This window comes from Lacerta agilis, chromosome 14, assembly GCF_009819535.1.
Source record: "Lacerta agilis isolate rLacAgi1 chromosome 14, rLacAgi1.pri, whole genome shotgun sequence".
NCBI classification, from domain to species: domain Eukaryota; kingdom Metazoa; phylum Chordata; class Lepidosauria; order Squamata; family Lacertidae; genus Lacerta; species Lacerta agilis.
In genome coordinates, this window is record NC_046325.1 from 50,650,227 (window position 1) to 50,669,135 (window position 18,909).

The 18,909-nt window shown below is 48.5% G+C and overlaps 1 protein-coding gene across 1 annotated transcript in view; it reads right to left on the reverse strand.

Annotated features, from left to right (window-relative positions):
* FAM222A (family with sequence similarity 222 member A) overlaps nucleotides 1–18,425 on the reverse strand; it is a 38,523-nt gene extending 20,098 nt beyond the window's left edge. The window contains exon 1 of the mRNA XM_033169553.1: nucleotides 18,259–18,425. Coding sequence (XP_033025444.1) covers nucleotides 18,259–18,340 — 82 coding nt within the window. The 5' untranslated portion in view covers nucleotides 18,341–18,425. The remainder of the gene's footprint in view (nucleotides 1–18,258) is intronic.
* Nucleotides 18,426–18,909: the final 484 nt, after the last annotated feature.

Genomic DNA, 18,909 nt, shown 5'->3' on the forward strand with positions numbered 1-18,909 from the left:
TGGGTGGAACCACAGCTCTATAGCTGAGGAAGCGATTGGCACAAAGGAAGTTTAAGGCATTGCCTTAAAAACAAAAAACAAAACCCCAGATCTTAAGACTAGGAAAGATCCATGACCAGAACATACAATACTGGGTTAAGACAGAGCAAAGATTTGACTACTTGGTATATTAGGGGAGAACAGGCGCCCAGCAGATGATCACCTGCTGGTCCCAGATTCAGTCCCCAGTGGCATCTCCAAGTAAGGCTAGGGAAGATTCCCTGTCTAAACCCCAGAGAGCCACTACTGCTTGTTACTGTGGAGCAGACTGAGACCGAGGAGCTACAGGACGGACTCCGACTAAGGAAGCACCCCATGCTGGGGTGGCTGAAAGGATGAAGCGCTCCTTGCGGACAGAAGACCTTGGAAGGTGGTGGGCTCTCCTTCCTGGGTGGTTGTTAGCAGAGGTCAGGTGGCCATCCATCAGGGGCTATTTAGCTGGGGTTGGGCTAGAGTCCCTTCCAATTATGTGATTCTATGTTTCTAAGTGCTTCAAAACAACAGTGTTAGCAGCTCCCCCCACCCCACCCCTCGTTTCTCAAGGAAAGAGATCCCAGAAGCTTTCTCAGGATTGTCCTCCCAACTTTCTCCAAATTTGAGGGAGCCCTGCAGAGCCCAGAAAACAAGGCCCTGCTACACCCTCCCAACTTTCCCTGTGTGACAAGACACAAGAGAACAGACGAGGCGACTCCATCTGTTAACACGCTGGCTTTCTACCTCTGCCACGTCAGAGAGGCTTTTCAAGACGCCACTGCCAGATCCACTCACCTCAGGGCAAGCTCTTTATTATCTGCTGCCAAAGTGTCACCACAGATACTGCTACACACGTGTGTCATGTTGCATTTGTCTCCTCGTGAGGAATTGGCGCTGTTGACGCCACACACTGTGCCACTTAGGGTCAGCGTGAAAACAAACTGTGTGTGTTTGTGTGCCTGGGGGGGGGGTTCAGAATAACAGAGACAGGAGTGTTTTCCTCCTGGGCGGCCTTGTCGCCTTAAAACAACCTCCAGCTGGGCGTCTCCATCAGGTCTTGAAAGATAGGGGGGGGGGACCTTCCTGGAGTAGGGATGGCGGGAACCCTCTTGGGCTCAGTAATCTAGCAGGGCACAGATTGGCAGGCCCCATTAGGACAAAATCAGGCACTGCAAGCCCAGAGGCTGTAAACTGGAGCAAACCGGCATAAATTAACTTATTCTGCATAACCTCTGGGAACCTAAATCTCAGAGGAAGAGCAAAACCAGACCAAGGAAGGGCCTGCAACCCAGCTTCTTCTGGAGGCTGAGGCTGGAGGCTTGCTTGAGCTCAGGAGTTGGGGGCTGCTGTGCCGGCCACAAAACAGATCGCCGCCCAGGCTGCACCTGCCGGTCTTGTCAAAAGCTCCTTTTGTGGCTCCTGCAGGGGTGCATGTGTGAGTGTGCCAACAAACAGGGAGGGGGAAATTTCTCTGAGTCCCACCTGCAAGGAACTGACCCCTCCATAGCAATGGAGACATTGGCTATATTTTCTGGGCTGCTCTTGGGAGGCAGGTTGCAAGTGGGTCACTGACAACTTATTGGGTCCCCCATCCCACAAAGGTAAATCTGGATTAAACACTGGGAGGGGGGAGCTGGACATATGGGCTGGACATCTATGCCTAGATCCTCTGAAGATCCTGCAACTCAAACAGCCATCTGGAAGTGCCCTGCCTCTTCAGTTAGTTTAAGAGTTGAAAGGTTGAGCTGGGGAGAAGAAGCTGGGTGGGTGGGTGGGTGGGGGGGGAGAAAACGCCAGAAGCTGCCTTATACTACCATTGGTCCATCTAGCTCAGTCTTGTCTACACTGACTGGCAGCAGCTCTCTAAGGTTTCAGGCAAGAGTCTCTCCCAACCCTTCCTGGAGATGCCACTGGAGATGGAACCTGGGGCCTTTTGCTTGCAAGAGAGAGATGCTCTTCCACTGAGCTACAGCCCTTCCCCAAGCCCTGGCATGTGGGCTGCAGGGACTGCAGGGTATCTGAGACATCTCTCTACAGACTTTGCATGGGACAAAAGTTACTTCGGACCTTCAGTCCTCTGCTTTAAAGACCAGCACTTGTGCGTGAAATCCCTCTAAATCTATAAAAGGAAGAAGCAACGTCCCTGTATGCAAACGAGATGCAAACACATTGATTGTTACTCTATTCTTTCTAGCAGTCCTGTGAGGCAGCCCAGTTGTCACCGTGGTTCAGCTGCTAAGGCACTGCGACAGAGAGAGAGAGACACCTGCCCAAGCGCTTGCAGTCCATGGCAGAGGTGCAACCTAAGAACCCAGGAAGAGCCTGGATGCTGCATCAGCCCAATTGGGGCCCATCTATCCCACCAACCAGAGGTCTCTTTTGGAAAACCCGCAAGCAGGATCCTTGCACAAGAGCAACTCTTCCCTGCTGTGGTTTCCACCAACTGGTACTCAGAAACATTGCTGCCTCTGTGAGATCTGAACCAGGGCCTCTCTGGAAATGCCCTTCCTCCTAGGCCATGCTGCCCTACGTGAGGCAGAAATCAAAATCCCCACAGAACTTTGCACAAAGAGGCAGCCCTTTTGTGGAAGGGCTTAGGGATCTGAGGAGGGAGGCACCTGCAGAAGCAGCAACACTTTGCCCTCCGGAAACCGCTGGCCTTCTCTGCTGCCCAGTCAAAGAGAAGCGGGGAAGGAAGCAGCAGGCGCAGAGAGATGAGGGGTGGGCAGATGTCAGGACGACAGGAGAGGCTGCACAGAGGATGGCGCGTAAACGCAACTGAAGGGCCCTGCAGGATGCCGGAGGCGCTTCCCAGCCTCTCTGTTCTGCCATTTAAGCAACATCCTCTTTGAATGGCTGCAGATTAATATTTGATTCGTGGGAAGGGAAGGGGCTTCCTTTGTGCTGACAGACCCCACTGGTCAGGCGCGGCGGCGGAAGACCTCTTGGGAGATGCTTGACACTCCGGTACAAACGGCGGCAGCAGCAGCGCCTGAGTTGGGTTCACTGAAGCTTTTGACTGGAGGCTCCTTTCACTCGCGAGGGGGTGGCCGTACCAAGAGCAGAGCCTCCAGCGCAGAAATGCTCTCACTGCATTTAGACCCCCCCCCTTTCTTCAAGGAGCTCAGGGGTGGCAAACAGGATTCTCCCCCTTCTCACTTCATCCCCACAGCCCTACGAGAGGGTGACTGGCCCAAGGTCAGCTCATGAAACTAAGGGGGAGAGAAAGGCAAAGGAGAACATGTTTTATGGCCAAGGATATGGGCATATAAAACAGGATAGCAAAAGAGGGCAGGCACATTGCAAAACAGAGCTGTAAAAATGCACACTGTCTTGTTTTTTACAAGCTTACTCCTCCTCTCCCCCCCCCGCTTGTGGCTTTGGCTGCGGGTGCAGTGGGTACAGCCCTGCCCCCCTAAGCTTTGTAAAATGGAGAATAAGGAAACCCAAAAACAGCATCTCTGTCACTACCTGCCATGCAATAGTGGAGAAGGTCCATCTGCCCACCTGTTCCCGGCTGCAAGCAGAGAGAAAGGGGCCAGAATTTGCAAGCCAAAACAAGCCAAGCTGCAGGAAAGGGAGATTAGGAAGAGAGAGCGACAGAATGACCTATGTATTTGTTTATTTGATTTGCATCAATTATGGATTTCAAAATATAAAGCAAAGGAAATGCTTTTAAATAAAAAATAAAATAAAACGAATTGAGATCATAGGTTGGTTCACAACAATAAACCAGATCAACAACGATCATCAAAATGCCTATATATTTTTAATCATTTTTTATTGAAAGTTTCCAACATAAAATTCAACAAAAGCCGAACTAACCTAAGAGAGTGAAAATGCCTAAATACAGGTGACACTCCAAAAATTAGAATGTCATGGAAAAGTTCATTTATTTCAGAAATTCAACTTAAAAGGTGAAACTAACATATGAGATAGACTCATGACATGCAAAGTGAGAGATGTCAAGCCTTTATTTGTCATAATTGTGATGATTGTGGCATACAACTGATGAAAACCCCCAATTCACAATCTCAGAAAATTAGAATATTAAATGAAATCAACAAAACAAGGATTGCAAATAGAACAACAGTTGACCTCTGAAAAGTAGAAGCATGCATATGTACTCAGTACTTGGTTTGGGCCCCTTTTGCATCAATTACAGCTGCAATGCAGCGTGGCATGGATGCTATCAGCCTGTGGCACTGCTGAGGTGTTATGGAAGACCAGGATGCTTCAATAGCGGCCTTCAGCTCTTCTGCATTGCTCGGTCTCATATCTCTCATCTTTCTCTTGACAATGCCCCATAGATTCTCTATGGGGTTCAGGTCAGGTGAGTTTGCTGGCTAATCAAGCACAGTAATCCCATGGGCATTGAACCAGGTTTTGGTACTTTTGGCAGTGTGGGCGGGTGCCAAGTCCTGCTGGAAAATGAAGGCAGCATCCCCAAAAGCTTGTCTGCAGAAGGAAGCATGAAACGTTCCAAAATCTCCTGGTAGACGGCTGCGTTGACCCTGGACTTAATGAAGCACAGTGGACCGACACCAGCAGATGACATGGCTCCCCAAATCAACACAGACTGTGGAAACTCCACACTGGACTTCAAGCATCTGGCATTGTGTGCCTCCCCATTCTTCCTCCAGACTCTGGGTCCTTGGTTTCCAAATGTGATGCAAAAGTTGCTCTCATCAGAAAAGAGGACTTGAGACCACTGAGCAACAGACCAGTTCTTTTTTTCTGCAGCCCAGGTAAGACGCTTCTGATGTTGTTCCTTGTTCAGGAGTGGCTTGACAAGAGGAATACGACATCTGAAGCCCATCTCCAGGATTCGTCTGTGTGTGGTGGCTCTGGATGCACTAACTCCAGCCTCAGTCCACTCCTTGTGAAAGTCCCCAACACGTTTGAATGGTCCTTTCCTGACAATCCTCTCCAGGCTGTGGTCATCCCTGCTGCTTGTGCACCTTTTTCTTCCACATTTCCCCCTTCTGCATAACGTGCCATTAATGTGCTTTGATACAGCACTTTGGGAACATCCAACTTCTTCCACAATTACCTTTTGACGCTTTCCCTCCTTATGGAGGGTCTCAATGATGGTTTTCTGCACAGCTGTCAGGTCAGCAGCCATCCCCATGATTGTGATTCCTACTGACCCAGACTGGGAGACCATTTAAAGGCTCAGGAACCCTTTGCAGGTGTTGTGGATTGAGTAGCTACTGCACCTTTTCACAATATTCTAATTCTCTGAGATTGTGAATTTGGGGTTTTCATCAGCTGTATGCCACAATCATCACAATTATGACAAATAAATCGCTGTGCATGTCATGAGTCTATCTCATATGTTATTTTCACCTTTTAAGTTGAATTCCTGAAATAAATGAACTTTTCCACAATATTCTAATTTTTTTAGTATCACCTGTAAATCAAACCCCAGACAATGCATGAGTCTTCATATTAGTGAGGCAGAAGATAGACCAACGCATACAACCCCAAGCCTGGGTGGATAAAGCCAATGCTCAAAACTCAAGTATGAGGATGACGGTTGCACCTCCAAAGGCATAAGGAGTTCCACAAGTGGGGTGCCACCACAGAGAAGGCCTTGTCCCTCTCACTGAAAAACAGCAATGCCCATCAGAGGGGACCACGATAAGACTAAGATAAAGGTGCAGGCTGACAAGCATTTGGGCCATAAATTAAGATTATGCAGACCAACAATACAATACACTTAAGAGGAATGAATTCAGATACAGCAATACTGGGAAACTGTTCTATACAGAGCTGGTCCGTGGTTCTCCAGTGTTTCAGCCAAGGGACATTATCAGTCCTACCTGGAGCTACCAGGGAACAATGACACCAAGAAGGAACATGGAGACTCCAAATGCTTTCTGCTGAGTCAAAACCTGGGGGTCAGTCAGCAAAGTCCTGGGAAAATGGAAGAGTACAGGGGGTCAGCTCCAAGCCACCCAACTTCCTGTATTCAACGACGGCAGAGAATTCATTTCCATGGTCCTAACGTAGGAGCAGCTGCCAGAGACACCTGGGTATGCAGCTGAACAGGGCAGAGTTGAGGAGGCTTTTGCAACCGCCTTTCTGGGAATCTTGTCTCGGCTCCTGTGTAAACCCATGTGGAAATTAAGGTGATATTTTATGGGTGCGTACAAAGGAGAAAAACTTTCCTGCTGCAACTTTGTCAAAATACCATGGGAATTAGTATAATATATTATTTATAGAAATAGGAGGTTTCTCCCTGCCAGATTTGAAATTGTATTATCAAGCTTTTGGCCAAACTGCGGGAGACAGTGGAAGACAGGAATGCCTGGCGTGCTCTGGTCCATGGGGTCACGAAGAGTCGGACACGACTGAACGACTGAACAACAACAACAAATTATTTATAGATGCTGAGAAGGCCTTTGATAATATTTCTTGGGAATTTATAATAAAAAAAATTGGAATTAACGGAAATGGGACAATTTTTTATAAAAGGGATCAGAACAATCAATTCAGACCAAAAAGCTAGATTGATTGTAAACAATGTGTTAACTGATAATTTTGAAATTACAAAGGGAACCAGACAAGGTTGCCCATTATCACCATTATTATTTATAACAGTCCTGGAAGTCCTTCTAAGAAATATGAGAAAAACTGACAAGATTAAAGGAATTAGTGTCAGTCAAAAAGAATATAAATTGAAAGTCTTTGCGGACAATTTAGTTATAACAGAAGAGGACCCATCAACCAGTGCAATGGAAGCACTGGAAAGAATTGAACAATTTGGACAGGTAGCAGGTTTTAAATTAAATACAAAGAAAACAAAAATGCTTGTTAAAAATATGGATCAATTTGTAAAAGACAAATTGCAACAAAAATTAGGTATTGAGGTGGTAAAAAAGGTTAAATATTTAGGAATTTGGTTAACCTCAAAAAATATAAATTTGTTTAAAGATAATTATATACCAGTATGGAATGGTATTAAAAGAGATCTAGAAGTGTGGGGAAGAATGAAATTATCTCTATGGGGTAGAATTTCAGTGATCAAAATGAATGTGCTACCCAAAATGTTATTTTTATTTCAGTCAATCCCAATCATAAATGGGCTTGGTAATTTCAAAGAGCAGCAAAAATAACAAAATTTATCTAGCAAGGGGAAAAACCAAGAATAAAATTCAAACTGCTTACAGATGTTAAAGAAATAGGAGGTTTCTCCCTGCCAGATTTGAAATTGTATTATCAAGCTTCTTTGTTGGTTAAGGGACTGGATATTGTTAAAGAACACAGATCTATTAGATCTGGAAGGATTTGACAATAGGTTTGCATGGCATGCATATTTACGGTATGAGATGGTAAAAGTTCATGAACCACATAATTCGAAAATCAATCTATGAGGTATGGAGTAGATATAAGAGTTTATTAGAACGTAAAACACCATGGTGGCTGTCACCATTACAGGCAACTTCTATAAAAAAGTTAAATATGGAACAAAAATGGGCCTCCTATGGAGATTTGGTGAAAGAGATGGATAACCAGTGGAAATTGAAACCTTATGAAGAGATAAAAGAGTCAGTACTGTAAAAGATTGGTTGCATTATCGTCAAGTGTTTAGAGAAGATAAAAGGAAAAATGGATTTGAATTTATAAGATCTAAGTTTGAAATGGATTTATTAGGCAGCAAAGTTAAAATATTGTCAAAAATGTATATGTTACTTTTGGAATGGCATACGAAAGATGAAGAAGTTAAATCTGTAATTATACATTGGGCAAAAGATATTGGTCATAATATACAGTTAGAAGATTGGGTAAATTTTACCGCATGCAGTTCACTTAAAGAAAATATGAAAGTGATGTATAGATGGTATCTAACACCAGTGAAATTAGCAAAAATGTATGGAACAAATAATCAGTGTTGGAAATGTAAAGAAAAAGAGGGTACTTTTTTATCATATGTGGTGGACCTGTAAGAAGGTGAAGGCCTTCTGGGAAATGATATAGAATGAAAACCATCAATCGGGGAGGGGGGAAGTTGTAGGCTCATGAAGCCCAATGTTTTATTTACTTTTGTGTATTATGATGTTATGTAAGAAAGTATATGTAAAAACCAATAAAAATATTATAATAAAAATTAGTATAATATATTAATTAGGAGGCTAATAAAAGAGGTGTTGTTGTTGTTGTTTAAAAAATGCAGATGCAATTAAAACAGTTTTTATCACTCAACAGAGGGAATTTCCACAAGTGCAACACCTTCGTGGTGTAGCCAGGCTCCATCGCTATGCAACAAACTTAATAATGTTTCTGTGATGAAACAGCCAGGGAACGCCCTGGGGGGTGGGCGGGGGGAGAGTCAGAGCAGGAACAGGTACAGGGAGACAATGACGGGAGAAAGGGCGGGGGGGGGGGAGTGAGGAGGTGACAAGGCTCTCCGATGTTGAAGCAGAGCCTCAGCACCGCTCAGCCAGCTCAGGGACTGACGGCGAAGCACAGGAACGGAGAAACGCAAGGATCAGAGGCATCCTTTGAAGCTTCCCCTCCTCTTATGCTGGAGAAGAGGCCGAAGGAGACCACTCCCCGCCGCGGATCTGATCCGGATGATTCAGACGCATGAGGTACATAGTCCTGTCTGTACATATGTAAATAAAGACTTGTAAATATCTCTCTGAGTGAGCAGAGGGTGCTTATTGCGAAAGGCAACACAACCACCACAGTTTCCTAGAAAGACCTTGGGAATTGGTTCCCTTAATGAATCACCCACAACCTACGCCAGAGCAAATGAAAGAGATGAATCCACAGCTGCCTGCAATTTTATGCAAAAAGAAACATTACTGAGTTTCTAAAAAAATGAGAGGAGATGGAAACTCTGAGGACCTGGTCTGCTACAGGTGGACAATTTGGGGGCAAAATCAGATGCAGAAGGCATGGAGGTGAACTTGACATGCATGTGGTAAACAGGCTTGCATGTGTAAAATCACACACAAAGGTAGCACAGAAAATGCAATGCCACAAACTCCACAGGCTGCCTCATGAACCCCCACACTTTGCCCCAATACAAAATGGGGTTGAAGGAGAATCAATTGCCTATTAGGGGACTGGAGGGAAGCCCAACTCAAGCAATTGCTGGAGAGGCCCAGTGTGCACAACATTTTTAAGCCAAGGCAATTACACGGGAAGGACTATCTCCCTGCCCCCCCCCTTGTTTTCCACACAAAGAGTTGGCCGTGGATCCCCTGGGAGACACAGGACTGTGCTACCTTTTGCAAAAGCACCATTTCGCAGGTCACGGGGGGGGGGGGGGGAGAGAGAGAGAGCACTTGCTTCGGAAAGGGGGTTCTGCAGAGCCTGGGTCCCACGGGGCTCTGAGGTACAACAGGCACATTCCCAGATTCACTGGGTGTTTTTCATCATGTCTGGAAGCAGAGCGGGGCAGAACAGAGCTCTTGAAGGGTGGGGAGGTGGGGGTTTATCATCTTATTTTCCACCTCCGGCACAGCGGACCTTTAGACAAAACCCAACAGAAAGAATTAAAGATATCCTACAATCTAACAACAGGGCAGGATTCTTTGCACGCAGCTGTTAAAATCCAGAGGGCCAAGGCAGCTTCCCCCATAAAATCACAGAGCTGGAAGGGACACAAAGGGGAACTTTGGCCACCCCCCCCCCAACAATCCAGCCTCCTCCAACTTGCCTAGGGGTGGGGGTCCTCAGGCAGAGGTCCCAATTCTCCATCCATCTGGCCCGCCACTCTGCCCAGGTTCCCTCCCCCTGCTCCAAGCAAATGCCACTGAGCTGTGCCAATTCCACTTTCTCAGCTAGAGGGAGGGCAGATGGGGTGGGGGGCATGTAGAAACATCTTCTCTTTTGCACAGCTGTACACGAGTAAGAGCAGAACTGGGGGCTCCGCTTACCAGTACTTTGTTCCTTTGGCTCCTGCCCACCAAGGGCATGTGGGCCTGGGGCATTTCTTGCTGAACCCAAGAATTGGCCAGGCAAACTTTTCTGGCGGGGTGTGCCACAGGGAAATAGACCACACAAAGCCCCCCCCCCCCGTATCCACAACACACACAAAAGGTTTCTGCAGATTAGGCTAATGGTATCGTGTACATGCAATAGCCTAGATTTTTGTACAGAAACCTGATTTGTTGATTTTGTTCCCTTTATATTTTTAACACAACTATCTATGATTAATGAATAACTGAACCTTCCTCTCTCTTTTTACCCTGCAGAGGAGGGGACCCTTGGGAAGGGAACATGGGAGACACAGAGCATCATTTTCCGGAAAAACCTGTGAGCGCAGTGCCTGCCACATTTAGGAAAATATTCCTATTTCTGGTTGGGCACAAAAGCAGCGTTTTCACTGCAAGAGGTGGCATGTGAAGGGCAACATCAAAGCCCTTTTGTTCATTGGCAGGCTCTGGTAAACAAGCAGCTCTGCTTATCTCCCCTTTCAGAGACACACCTGCGATGGGAGGAAACACCAGGGCAGCAGGGCACTGGAAGCACACAAAGAAAGCAAGAGGTTTACTGCCACCAGGAAAGAGTTTGTGAAGATCCAAGGACTTGCCACACCTCATGGGCCATGACTGGTCCACCAAGGGACTGCCTCCTCTTCAAGCCCTTTTTAGCAGCCCCTAGATACTTCTTTTGTTGCTCAAATACAGTGGCTCCCAGCTGATGGTCCACGGAACCCAGGGGGTCCACGTGATCCACCCAGGGGATCAGTGGCACCATTCGCATAACGAAACCTACCATGGAGATATCAACATTTTCCAAAGTAGAGGGTCCATGGTTTGGCTTTGGAAAAACAGGGTCTGCAGTACTTAGCTAATTGGGAACCCCTGCTCTAATTAATTTGACTTCTTAGCTCCCCCTCCCCCTAAGAGCAGCCAGTATGGCATGAATGATAGCTGAAAATAAATAGAGGTAAACTCCAGAATCTTCCAACATTCGGCTTCACTCGATGTCCACAAGTTCCAGGGTTATGAGAGAGAGCAAGAAAAACTTTTCTCTTTCCTCTTTCTCCAGGCCCCGCCTAATTTTATACATTTCGCAGGATTCTGAGTTTTTCTGCATAGGATTTAAGCGAAGTAGGTGCTAGTTAGCCGAGGTTCCTGCATTGCAGGGGGCTGGACTAGAGGAGCCTTTCAGTCCCTTCCAACTCTATGATTCTACGATCCTATCTTGCCACCTCTTACATGGCTTTTCACTGAACTGAAAAGTCTCTGCTGCTTTGAGATTGAGATTGGACTCAGTCACATGAGGTGGCTCAACCGAGGCGACAATTGCACAACCGCGTTCTGTAAGAAGTCTCTTGGACCCCCTTATGCCCAAGGAAGCTTTGTGTGTGCCCTGGGGAAGAATGCAGAGCACACCCCCAATTCACAAAAGGGCACCATTCATGCACGCACAACGCATTAGTGTGCCTCTGAATGCCCATGAGAGCTTTTGTTGGTCTTTGGCGCATACAGGCAGGGGCACTTAAGTTCTAGTCTTCGAAAGCAGGATCTCAAAGTACCCAAAGGAGCAGCAGCAACAACAAAAGATGCCTCAAAAGCATCCCTGAACCTCCCACTTGAGCATTTCAGACAAGAGGCTGAAAACCTTTGGCAGATAAGCTGCCAAAATCCTTTCAGGGAACACAAAAGGACACTGTGTAATGGGGCCTTGGAAGAGGACTTCTGAAAAGTCTTGTCAACGCTCACCCTACTTTTCTTTCCCTCTCTCTTTCTTCTCCTCCTCCACCTCCACCTCCTTTCATCCTTCTCTGGATCCATGGGGGACCATCTCTCATCCCTGGAGGGGAGAAGGAAGGCCAGGATCAGCCCCCATCCAAGTGGGGCAGGCAAAGAGACGGAAACAGAGAAGACTGCGCAAGATAGCACTCTCTGGTTATATTTGGGGGGCTGGGGGTGACCCAACATCTGTGTTGGGGGTTGCAGATTTCCCATCATGGGCATCTGGTTGGCCCCTGTGAGAACAGGGTGCTGGACTAGGTGGGCCACTGGCCTGATCCAACAGGCTCTTCTTGTGCTCTTACTAATTAAGGGGAGGGAGGGGACAGCAATACAAGGCAGGAATAAGTCCCATCAAGCCCCGCCCTCCCAACCAGTGTGGCTGGGAAGGCATAAAACTGGAAGTGTTCAATGGACACATGGGACCAGCAAGCCACCCACAAACACATAAGCTGTACTGCAGGCCCATTTCCCCCCCAGGAGAGAGACAGCCAGCCAGCACCCCACAGCTACTGTGGTCACCCCCAGCCTTCTCCAGTGGGATGCTTTTGGGGGGGGTTGTTGAAAAACAGGGCGCTGACTGAGATGGACCTTTGGTTAGATCCAGCAAGTCTCTTCTGATACCTGCAAAAATGACCCACCACTTAAGGGCTGGGAATCTGACCAGCCAAAAAGGGATCTGGTCAACGGACCCATGAGGCACCATCAAGGAACACGGAAGCATCTTCAAAGCCTTAATGTTGTGGGAGCAAAAAAGGCAACAGCCACCAACAAGGTTTGAAAAACATACTAATTATGGGGGGGATTATTAGCTCCTATCATCAAGGAAAAAGGACAATAAATAAAATATTGAAATCTGCACAGTGGGGTTCTTGGAATAACCAGCAGCATTTGTACACAGCTGATTATTGTTGTATTGAAACTGCTGTTGTTATTATTATTGACAAGTAGATTTTTATCTTCCCGAAGGAGCTCACCAGGGTGACCAATAGCAGGGAGTCCCTGATAGGAAGCCAACGGATCACATCTGTTGGATCACTTGAGCAGCACAGCCACCTCCGCAAGCGCATGCCCATCTTTACAAGTCTGATGGTCTAAACCCCCTCTTCCCTCCACCTCTCATGAGCCTAGGCTGTGTCTGAGTGCCAGGACATCTCCTTTGCATGCAGGAGCTCCCAGGTTTAAAACCTGGCACCTCCAGGTAGGACTAGGAAGATCTCCCGGCTGCAGCTCAGAAGAGCTTCCAACACTCAGTGTAGGCCATACTGAGCTAGATGGACCAACGGGGCGAGAAAGCTTCCTGGGCTCCTGCCATTTGCTACAAAGCCCAGCACAACTGCCGGGGGCCAACACTGCCAGCCTCCCCCAGCTCTGGAGCAGGCCACCTCTGAAACTAATAACCCCAAAGGATGGTGCGTTGGAGGGGACAACTTTGGCCAGGAGGCAGCAAGGGCCACCAACTTTGTTCCACGAAAGGGAGCAGGGGAGCCTCATCCAAGAGTGGTGCTGGCCAGGGTGCCTGGCGCTTTGTGACCAGTGGCAGGCAGAGAGACAGCAAGCTCAAGGAGAGGCACCAGGACCTGGGACAGGAGATGCACGTCCCAGACTCAAGATGCCCCATTGATTGGCTCCATTGAGAGGTATTTTTTAATTGCTCGTGGAAGAAGACGCCAGCCAGCTCAGGAGAAGAATATTGATCTCCAGCCGTTACAGCGGCAGTGCAGACTTCCTGTGTTTGTAGTAGAAACAGCAGCCGGGGTTCCAGCAGCAGCAGATACAGGCATAGACAAAGTGCAAAGGCAGAGGCATGCGGAAAGTGACATTTAATTAAAATATAAGCCAGGGCTCTGCAGCTGCAGGGAGACAGCAGAGGAGTGAGGGGGCAGCTGAGCAGGGGTGTGTGTGTTTGATTTATAATTTAAAGTAAAGCGCCAAGCTCCTATAAACGCAGAAGTGGGGGGAGAGAAATTGAAGATAAAAAGACCATCGCCTGACACAGCTAAGGAGAAGGCACAGATTCAGTCTGGTCACGATCCCTTCCGGGGTCCACCTTGCTTTGCTGACAGACAGTGGCAAGGAAGGATGTGCAGAGTTGTTCTGTTCCAAGAAAACATTCCCAGGCTACAAATCCAGGCTGTGTCAAACAAGGATGGGCAGCTAGCAGCCAAAGGGGTGCAGAGGTCAGAGTGTCGGGCTAGGACCTGGGAGAGACCAGGGTTCAAATCCCCACTCTGCCATGGAGTTCGCTGGGTGACCTTGAGCCAGTCCCTGCCTCTCTGCCTACCTTACCTCGCAGGGTTGTTGTGGGGATTGAAGGAGGAGGGAGAGAACCACATTCGCCGCCTTGAGCTCCTTAGAGAAAAAGGTGGGATATAACTTGTTGGCATCCGTCTGTCTTGAGAGACAATGGAGTGCACATCTGGGGGTGAAGTCAAGCCGTTGTGTCAGCAGCACTGAAGTGACCCCCCCCTCCCCAGGGCACAAGCCTAGGCAGCGTGTATAGAGGTCCTGGGCAGCCCAAACACAAGAGCCCCCTCTTGGCCTAGCAGCTGATGGGGTCCAAAGGAAAGCGGAGCCAGACGTTCAGCACCAGCTTGGCTGTAGGAGTTGCTGGAAGGAGGCATACAAGGTGCCACCCAACCGCCTTAGGGACTGCACTCCAGATTTGTGGAGGGTTTCCTCCTGAAGATATCCTGCCAGGCAGTGGAGGTTTAGGATCAGAGTTTTTCTTCTCCTAGATGGGATCCCTTCCCAGGCGGACGAGCCCCATCTGCCCCTCACTTCCCTCTATGGCATGGGCAGAAACCGCTTTCTCGGCCGTTGGACTCACCCACTCTTGGTCTCGTCTGCTTACTCCACCTCTTTGCATGCAGGGAAGTCCCTAACTCCCCAAGGGTTTGAGACCCATTGGCTACCCTCCCCTGGTTTAGCTGGCAGTCAAAGCTGTTACCTGGGATTGTGGCCGCTGTTGCATGCTGACAGCTTCTAGCAGCTGCAAGCGAGAGCCGAGTACAGGGTGGGGACTAAAGGTGAACAAATGACCCCACCATAGGTACTACCCCTCCCCTAACACCCCAAACACCACTGGATATAAATGCAATGGCTAAAACCAAACCACAGGCCAAATGCAGCTGGGGAATGACCAGCTAGGTCTACCCAACAGCACCACATTCGGGTCTCCCTTGCCTCAACCTTCACTGGTTTGTTTGTTTTAATAAAAAAAACCAAATATTTAATAGGATTTATGATCTGATCGCAGATTTCCCAATGTCTTGATTAACCTGGCCTGAAGGTTAACAAGAAGGAAGCTTTTCCAAAGTGAAAAGCCCCCAGAGTTTTATACAAGAACAAAATATGTTTCTTCGTTTTCCTTTACTCCTTTTAAAGGGAGATATATAAAAATCTCCTTTTGCAGGACCAGCTAGTCCCCAAATCAGAGTTGGAAATAAAAGTCCACATGCTCCATAGCTCAGGGATATTGATTGCTTCTAAAACTCTACTGCTTTGCACACTAATGCTGCCTGGTATGAAAATATATATAAAATCATATATTAAAGGGGAAGGGAGAAATTCATTACTAAATTAATCAGCAGAGTGAGAGAAGTGCTTTCCCCGCAGAGACGGAGAGGGCAGGCTGCTTTCTTCCCCGATCCTTAGCGGCACAGCACTCAGGGGGGTGCCTAGCCGAAGAAGAAAGGCAGCCGCCAAGGCTAGTCCTCATGCAGGTGGGAGCAGAGAGAGGAGGATCCAGCTTGGGGGGGGGGAGAGATGGGTGCAAGGCCAGTTGCCTCTTTAAAAATAAAGCAGGAGTCTGCAGCTGGAGAATTGGCTCTGAGAGAAACACCTTCACCACCAGCAGCACCGCTGTTGTTCTTAGAATTTATATATCGCTCTATAGCCACAAGCCTCAAATGGACAATTGAGGCCCACAAGCAGCCCTGGCTCCTTGGCCCTCGCTACCTCCTTGAGGCTGCCCCCTCGCCCTGTGGCAGGGACCACAGAAGCCACAACCATGAGCAGGACCTCACTGCCAAGCTTCCAGACCCACCAGGGGCGTAGCACTGGTTGCACTGGGGCACATGTGGGGCGCAGACATGAGACCCTCAGAAGAGATCTACGGATAAAGGATGCTATAAAAATTTGATAAAGAATAATGATGATAATAATGATAACTTATGGAGGGCGACAAGCTCACCCTTCCTGCTGTAAACGCACCACTATGCGAGACGAAGGAAGCCCGGGAGAAAAGGGAGAACGCAGGAAAACCGGGAAGAGAGAGGGGTGGTTGTCGACAGCCCCCCAGGGCAGTCAGCCAGCCAGCCTGTGTGTCCACAGCAGGAGGAGAAAGGCAGAGGAAGAGCCTCAGAAATGCCAACATCCCCTGTGCCTTCCAGCACAGGCGGGAGGCCAACATTAACAGGCTCACCTTTGGTGTGAAATTAATACAAAAATTATTCAGCAGCACAGGCAGGATAATAGGATTCTGTGGCAGTGGCAGGCCCAGCCGCTGCCACGCTGCGAGGTGGGCTCATTTAATATCGACGGAAACGACGCCAGAGGACAAGAAATAAGGCCCATAAAGATAATTGCCGAGATACTCAGGAGCAAATTAAGTAATCAGAGTTGCTTCTAAATCGTGCCTAGTTCCAAGAAGAGCCATATTTTCCGATTACCCCAACAACCGTTCATCAGAGGACAGGGAACGGGGAGGAAGGACTGCAAATGCTATGCAGGCCACCATTCGATCAGCTTCTCTGCAAGAATATCCTGGGGGACTTTGTCAAAAGCCCTAGTGAAATCAAGATACATGACGTCACATCATTCCCCTGATCCACCAAGGTTGTTGTAACTCTGTCAAAAAAAGAAATGAGATTTGTCTGGCATGATTTGTTTTTGAGAAACCCATGCTGGGTCGTAGTGATCAAAGAAGCTGAAATGTTCATCTCCAGGCCTGGAACACTGCAAAGTGCAAAGAGGAGAGAGTGCTCCTGATGCAAGACAGGGGGGGGGGAACCCCCAACACCCAGCCCTCCGGTTGAAAAACACACATTCATCACTTGAGACTCTTAATGCGCCTTTGCAGCCAGAGAGGTCACCACAGCCCGCCTCAACCGGGCTCATTAAATAGACATTTAATCACAGCTTTGGATGGAGAGACAAAGACCGCAAGGAACAGGTGCTTTGATGAGTGACCTTTCGGAACCTATTTTAATGTAACTAGTTTACGGCTTATCTGAAAGGCCAACTCATCAGGAGCCGCAGAGTCACAGCAAAACCCAGAGAAATAATTACAGGGGCCTGAGGAGGAAATAAAAAGGAAGGGGAGGCAGGAAGCAATTCCTCGGAAGCAGGTGACCGGGCCCTGTCTGGCGAGCACCCAAGTCGTAGCACGGCAGCGAAGGGTGCTGCCCACCCCAGCCACAGGGCACTGCCCAGCCACAGTAACCCACTTTTAAAGTGTCACTCATCGGGGCCTCCTCCACCCATCCAAGCCCAGCTCCCGCCTCCACTTCCCACCTGCCCTTCCTCTTCTTCTTATTTGCTAAATAAATATACTTTTCAATATGGTCAGAGTGCATCAAGGGGAAGCAGGAAGGGCCAGCCGTTCTCCCTGCTCAGAGAAAGGGGTGGCCTGAGCCCAGGCTCTCTCTCTCTCTCTCTCTCTCTCTCTCTCTCTCTCTCTCTCTCTCTCCCCCCTTCCGACTACCACCCTCGCATTTGCTCTCACACCAGGGATCCTTCTCCACACCAAACCCTGGTGAAGCTCACTCAGGGGGCAATGTTTCTCCACGTGACATGACTCGGAAGAGCGCAACCCCTGCCCCAGTCAAACGGTTCCCTGCTCCCAGCACCCACCAACCAGCAAAGGGATGCTGAGCCAAAACAGCAACAGCATGGCCCTGAATCCTCGTGGGGTGGAGAGCCGCTCCCATGCCACCAATGGCTGCACTTTTGCTCGGCGGATTGTCATGGCCCCCAGACTGCAGGCTGCCCCTTAGCACCCCCCCCCCCAATTTCCACTCTCTCCTCCGTTCTAGGCACCTAGATCTCCCCCTTTATCCCTGGCAATTCCTTGGCTACACGGACTGAGCTCCCTTCAAACCATACATCTGAAGCATTACAACGCCACTTTAAGCTTCCCCCAAAGAATTCTGGAAGGTGTAGTTTGTAGAGGGTGCTGGGAGTTGTTAGGGGACAACTGTCCCAACAATTTCCCTCCCAGAACTACAATTCCCAGAGTGGCTTCACAATCAATCTCTGTTAAGAGTGTGTGTGTGGGTGGGTGTGCACACTCCTAACAACTCTTGGCACCCCTAACAAACCACAGCTCCAAAACTCTTGGGGGTAAGCTGCAGCTGTTGAAAATGGTTCCATAGCGATTTAACCCATATCGTGCAGATGTGGCCACAGAGGCACATCTTGGAAAGTGTCCCACAATAGGAATCGTTATGACTAACACCAGCTTTGGTTTGTGTGAAGGCAGTTGTGTGTCAAGTCTGCAGAAGAACCAGCGAGGGGGTCTACTCACACTTGCGTGGCTCCAGGGCCTTGTTTGGGCAGGTGAGGTGCTGGCTGGGCGGGTTCTGTGTCCTCTGCAGGCAGGCCAACATGACTGGTGGCAGGGAAAAGGCTCCAGTGGCGTCAATCCAGAGTGCACTGCGGGGGACCCAAAAAGATGGAAGAGTGTCAGTCGGCAGAACTGGAGGGAGTCATAGCATCATGGAATTATCTAGCCCAACCCCCCTGCAATGCAGGAATCTCAACTAAAGCATCCTTTACAGATGGCCATCCAACCTCCAAGGAAGGAGAGTCTGCCACCTCCCGAGGAATCTCCTTTCTTGTAAGTCATTGGTTCTGGTCCTGCCCTCCAGAGCAGGAGAAAACAAGCTTGCTACATCTTCCATGGGACAACCCTTGAGATATCTCCCCTCAGTCTTTCCAGGCTAAACATACCCAGCTCCCGCAACCATTCCTCCTATGGCTTAGTTTCCAGACCCTTGATCATCCTGGTTGCCCTCCTCTGCACACGTTCCAGCTTGTCAACATCCTTCTTAAATTGTAGCACCCAGAATTAGACAACGTATTCCAGGTGTGCTTTGACGAAGGCAGAAGAGAGTGGGACTATGACTTCCCTTGATCAGGACACTAGACTTTTGTTGATGCAGCCTAGAATAGCATT